Genomic DNA, 5,391 nt, shown 5'->3' with positions numbered 1-5,391 from the left:
AATCTACCTTGAAAACTCTCCTTTTTGAACCCAGAGCACCCTTCTAACCAAATACCCTCATCCATTCAGCTTCAACTTCATGTGGAGCTAGCTCTAGCTGGAGTTTAGAGTTGGAGCAGAAAATGGTGGAGTTAGAGCCATGCCAAACATGGCCTAAACCTACACCAGCAATGATAGTTGGCTCCGTTGTTGACCGCAAATAGGAGAGATTGACACGTGTAACAAAGGGAGAAAAGGAGTTACTTGTCGATCTATGCTTGCAATCGACAAAAAGCTCTGCAATGTGTAGGTTTGTAGCTTGATACCGTATACTTTCTTTTCGAAAAGGTGAAAAGGATGAAAAAGGAGTGGTTGCAAACCCCATTTACTAATTATTACTAAATACTATGAATGTATAGTTATTTTTTCTTTTCAAGAAGAGAACAATCTCCTCTTGCTTACTCTTGCAAATAGTAGATTTAAACATTGAACATTCCTTTTGTAAGAAAATAAAAGCTATAATTGTACAGTTTTGTCAAAGATCTTCAGACCTGTTTATAGGTTAGGCTGCCAGGCGCCCTTTTGCTTGATTACTTGGGCAACAGTGCAACAGCTCGTTGCATTTGCAAAACTTAATAACCTAGTCCACCCCAGAAAACAAGTTGCAAAGACTTGGAGATGCATCATGGATCGACAGAAATCTTGCTTTTGTTCTTTCCATCGAGCATTACTTTATAGAAACCACACAAGTCCACTAGCCGATAAACACGGCACTTGTTGCGAGGAAAGAGAAGAGCACTTTGGAGTTTGGACTGATGACAACTTTTGACTTTGCTCTTTTTTTTTTGTTTCCTTTTCTGTCTCTTGGCTTTTAATTTCATTCATGCTTCACAAGTTTGAATTAAAGGATGTTTGTTCTAGAGAAAATTTTAAATGCACCACAGTGGAAGTTCTAGTAGCAATAAAACAGTTAACACAGGCTTGTACCACGTAATGTTATCTCCCAACGCAGAGTATGAAGTATTTCACTGAATAAGAAGTCTCTTGAGGTCAATTCTGAATTGTGGCACCATGTTCAACAAAACTGTATCTTTTAAACTGAACTGGATGATGGTGTCAAGTGCACAAGGCACACCCAAGCTTCTTCGCTTTGTTTTTTCATCTCATATCTTTGTTTTATGCTGCTCAAAGCTCATGTCCTCATGATGGCAAGCAAGTTTGCAGCCTTTTTCCTTTGTCTTTAGTTGCACGCCTGCAAGGATGAATTGACTCTAGGAAACATGCATGATGAACAAAAGTGGTAGATAACAATATAATCTATGTCTTAGTGTTGATCTACTGATATCTTCCCCTAATATATTCAGCATTAAAATGTTAAAAAATCACAAAGATGTCAATGATTTTTTTTGAGCTGACAAAAAGATGCCAATGTTTGATGGTTAATGAATTCATATGAACTGTACACACCGCAGTAAATTTCCCGAAATAGGGTCTAAGAAAAGGGGCCTTTGTTCAAAATAAATTTGTTCGCAGGGGTTAATGACGAAAGTGACACTGAACACTTCAGTCTCCAGTTCACACTTCAGAGCTCCCAAAATTATTCCTTTCTTCTCAGCGAGCACCGCTTGGTTCCTTGGGATCCCGAGGAGGCATCGCCGCCGGTCGATCCTCTCTGCACCTAGCAATCCCCTCCTTGCTCCCCTCTCGCCGCCGCCGAGCCTACTCTCTCCATGTGCTGAATCGCCGTACCTTGCGGGCCCATTTGATCCGAGTCTGCACGCTTCTCGTGCCGGGATCCGCGAGAACCGCCTGCCCTCCGTGTTCTTGCTGGCGGCGGAGTGGCTACCTTTTGAATCTTTTTTTCTTGGGGGCTCATGAGCGCAATGGAGCGGCTTGGGTGAACGGGAGCTCGCCCTTGTGGAGTCTGTGCGGGTGGGTGGAGCTGTGGAAGGGAGGATGCAGGGGAAGGCGCAGCTCTCGGATTCCAACCGGCGGATCATGGAGGTCGACGCGCCGCCGCGGCGGGTGTACCAGGCGTGGAAAGGCAGCAATGTGAGGATTTCTCGTTCTTTGTTTGGTTTATGGTTCGGCAGTTTTTCTTCTTAAGATGGGCCATGGCTAATTGTTGATTTTCGTAGGATCAGGAAATTAGGGGGGGGGGGGGGGGGGGCGCAAATTGTCGCATTCTGTTGACCAGTGTCAGTACATGGAGCCATAGGTTGTTGAAATTTTGGTCTTGTTTTAGAATTACTGTAGTGTAAAGCATCCAGAAGCTACGTAAGACATTCTAGAGCAGTAGTGTTTAGTGTTTGATTATGTGTGTTTTATTGGCCATTTGGTGTGGAAGAAGTGGTTCCTGTTCATGGAGAAAGTTGAAGATAATGAGCTGATATCCTCACTGAACTAGCTAGTTTAGGAGCACATCAAAGACGATGACTATATGATGTTGATTTGGTACGCCACACAAATAGAGTGAGTGGGAGAGAGAAATTGAAATTTGAGAGGAGTTATGGAAAAAAAGGCAATGCTAAGTTTGAGTTGAGGCATAATTTGTATTTTTAAATCCAGAATACTGTCTGTTTGATACTATGTTTCACATTCCATATGCTCTCTCTCAGCCTGTACTGCGAATTGTTTCTTTACAGAAAGAGATTGTAGAACTCATCAGCATGGACTTAGTTTGTTTTGTAATCTATTATGTAAAACTTCACCATGTGTTGAAATGCACTAGCTACTAACTTAATAGTTGAAAGGATAGCTCCCTATATTCCTTTCTTTTCAAAGTGCTACCTTCTTAGCACATCTTGGAATAAAGCTCACACTTTTTTTTTTCTTTTATGCGTTCTTGCAGTTGTTTTTCCTTGGAGGGAGACTTATCTTTGGGCCAGATGTGAGGTCGCTCGTGCTCACAGTATGTTTGATTGTAGTCCCAGTGATCTTCTTTGCTGCCGCCGTTTGTCCACAGCTTGGTAATGAGTTCCGCAGTCAAATTGGAGGTTGGGTTGCATCTGTAGCTATCATCTTTACAGCATATGTAAGTTTATGAGCCATACTCAGTTTGCACACTAATCTATATCCTTTTCTCTTCCATTTTTCTGATTGACGAATGTGAAATTATGCGTTGGAAATTTTTAGCCATCTTTGTGGCAGCAATCTTATTCATTGCTTCTACCATGGTAAGTTATACCATACATGTATTGGGGAGAATGGTCGTAGCCTTTATTCATGTATATATTGAAATAGAATGATTGTAGGTCTGCAACTTGGTAACTGGTTGATAAGATGAATAATCTACTGTTGCTCTTGTTCTTCAGATTCTTGTTGTTCTATTTCTCACATCTGGCCGTGATCCTGGAATTATTCCTCGAAATGCTCATCCCCCAGAGCCTGAAGACATTGGTGAATCCTCCAACTTACCAGATTGGCCAGGTGGTCAGCATGGTTCAACAGGTTTACCACTTACCAGGGATGTTCTTGTCAATGGCATTTCGGTCAAGGTCAAATATTGTCATACATGTATGCTCTACCGCCCACCAAGGTGCTCCCATTGCTCAATCTGCAACAACTGTGTAGAACGTTTTGATCACCACTGCCCTTGGGTAGGCCAGTGCATTGGAAAGGTATGTATTATTATGTTGTGTGAACAAAATCATGGCCTGGAAAAATGTTCTGTCATGAGAGAAATGAAGTGACAAGTTCACTTTCTTATAGTTATAAATGGAGGTATTTTTTGGATAGTAATATAAAAATTTCTAGATTGCTGAGGCAGCAGCTCACTTGCCAATCATGCTAAAATCTGAATGATGTAATGGGAAGAAGACAGGGGAACAGGAATGGGGATAAATGCAGTTATATGTTTACTACTAATAGATATGTTATTAATTAAGGGGGTGTTTGCTCCCATGTGCTAAACTTTAGCACCTGTCACGTCGGATGTTTGATACTAATTAGGAGTACTAAACATAGTCTAATTACAAAACTAATTACACAGATGGAGTCTAATTCGTGAGACAAATCTAATTAGTTCATGATTTGATAATGTGGTGCTACAGTAACCATTTGCTAATGATGGATTAATTAGCCTTAATAGATTCGTCTCGCGAATTAGCTCAAGGGTTCTGCAATTAGTTTTATAATTAGCTCATATTTAGTCCTCCTAATTAGCATTCGAACATCCAATGTGACACGTGTTAAAATTTAGCACCTGTTATCCAAACACCCCCTAATTTTACTTGTGGATGTTACTTATCATGCCTTGAATTCTCTTTTCTTGCAGAGGAACTACCGATTTTTCTTCATGTTTGTGTCTTCGACTACTATACTATGCTTATACGTGTTTGCATTCAGCTGGGTTAATCTCAGGAGAATTATGGACATGCATGAATGTAAAATTGGTAGAGCTCTTTTAAAGTCTCCTATCTCTGGCCTTCTCATCCTATATACATTTATTGCTGTGTGGTTTGTAGGAGGATTGACCTCATTCCACCTCTACTTGATTTCTACAAATCAGGTCAGCCTATTCTTTAGTTACTGGAGTAACATTTAATTTGTTGTGCAGTTTATGAGCAAGCTAGCATATTGAAATCTCATGATATTTTTTTTCAGACTACTTATGAGAACTTCCGATACCGCTATGACCGGAAAACAAATCCATACAACCTTGGAGTGGGCCAGAATTTCATCGATGTCTTATTTTCAAGGATCCCCAGCTCAAAAAATAATTTCAGAGCAAAAGTTAAGGAGGATTCTGCAACCTTCACGTCATCCCTCAGTATGGGACGGGTTCTAAGTCCGCCCAAGATGAGCATGGACCTTGAGATGGGCATGAAAAGGCAAGCCGTAGACGCAGAGGACTTGGAAGACTTGCACAGCCAGATCGGCAGTGCTATGGGGCTGGAGAGATGTGGCACTGAACCCCCGCATATTGTTGGTCGAAAGGGCTGCTCTGAGATTTCATCGGACATAGAGGCATTCGCAGAAGAGTTTGCCATGGAGCGTGGGTTCAGTGAGAGGAAAAAGATTGAACGACACACAAATGATGATTCATAGGAAGTTTTGTTATCATAAGCCCCTCTCCAGCCCTCAGTCGATCCCTCAACTTAGGCAGCAGAAGTTTGAAGATGAAAGAAATGTAGGACATAATGGTAGCATGAATTCGACAGGTATTGTTAAGTTTATTTTGGCTGAAATTTCCAGCTGAGACTTCACTTAGTTGTAGTAGATGCTCATTAACAATATATAGAAATGGCGAATCCACATTTGGTTTGGACGTTTTTGTACTGCTAGGTCGTCATCTTACTGTTGGTCCATGTGTTGTATTGTATGTGTGGTGTGGCAGTGTTGCTTCTGATTTTGTTGAAGCTGTAATTTCTAACATGAACCTGGCTAGTGCATTTCATCGATTGAATCTCC

At 41.2% G+C, this 5,391-nt stretch overlaps 1 protein-coding gene across 2 annotated transcripts; it reads left to right on the top strand.

Annotated features, from left to right (window-relative positions):
- The first annotated feature begins 1,551 nt into the window (after positions 1 to 1,551).
- On the top strand, positions 1,552 to 5,391 carry LOC101781261 (probable protein S-acyltransferase 7). Of its 2 annotated transcripts, XM_004973992.3 has the most exons (5): positions 1,552 to 2,031; positions 2,831 to 3,013; positions 3,294 to 3,599; positions 4,256 to 4,489; positions 4,585 to 5,391. In XM_004973992.3, exons 1-5 carry the CDS (start codon positions 1,936 to 1,938, stop codon positions 5,026 to 5,028), a joined length of 1,263 nt encoding a protein of 420 aa, XP_004974049.1. In that variant the 5' UTR covers positions 1,552 to 1,935; the 3' UTR covers positions 5,029 to 5,391. The 2 variants fall into 2 exon arrangements, with proteins under 2 accessions (XP_004974049.1, XP_022683050.1); XM_022827315.1 differs by lacking the exon at positions 1,552 to 2,031 and having other exon boundaries at positions 2,873 to 3,155.

The sequence above is a fragment of the Setaria italica genome, chromosome VI, assembly GCF_000263155.2.
Source record: "Setaria italica strain Yugu1 chromosome VI, Setaria_italica_v2.0, whole genome shotgun sequence".
Taxonomy (NCBI): domain Eukaryota; kingdom Viridiplantae; phylum Streptophyta; class Magnoliopsida; order Poales; family Poaceae; genus Setaria; species Setaria italica.
The sequence above is the reverse complement of the archived record's forward strand: the minus strand, read 5'-3'. Positions and strand labels throughout refer to the sequence as shown.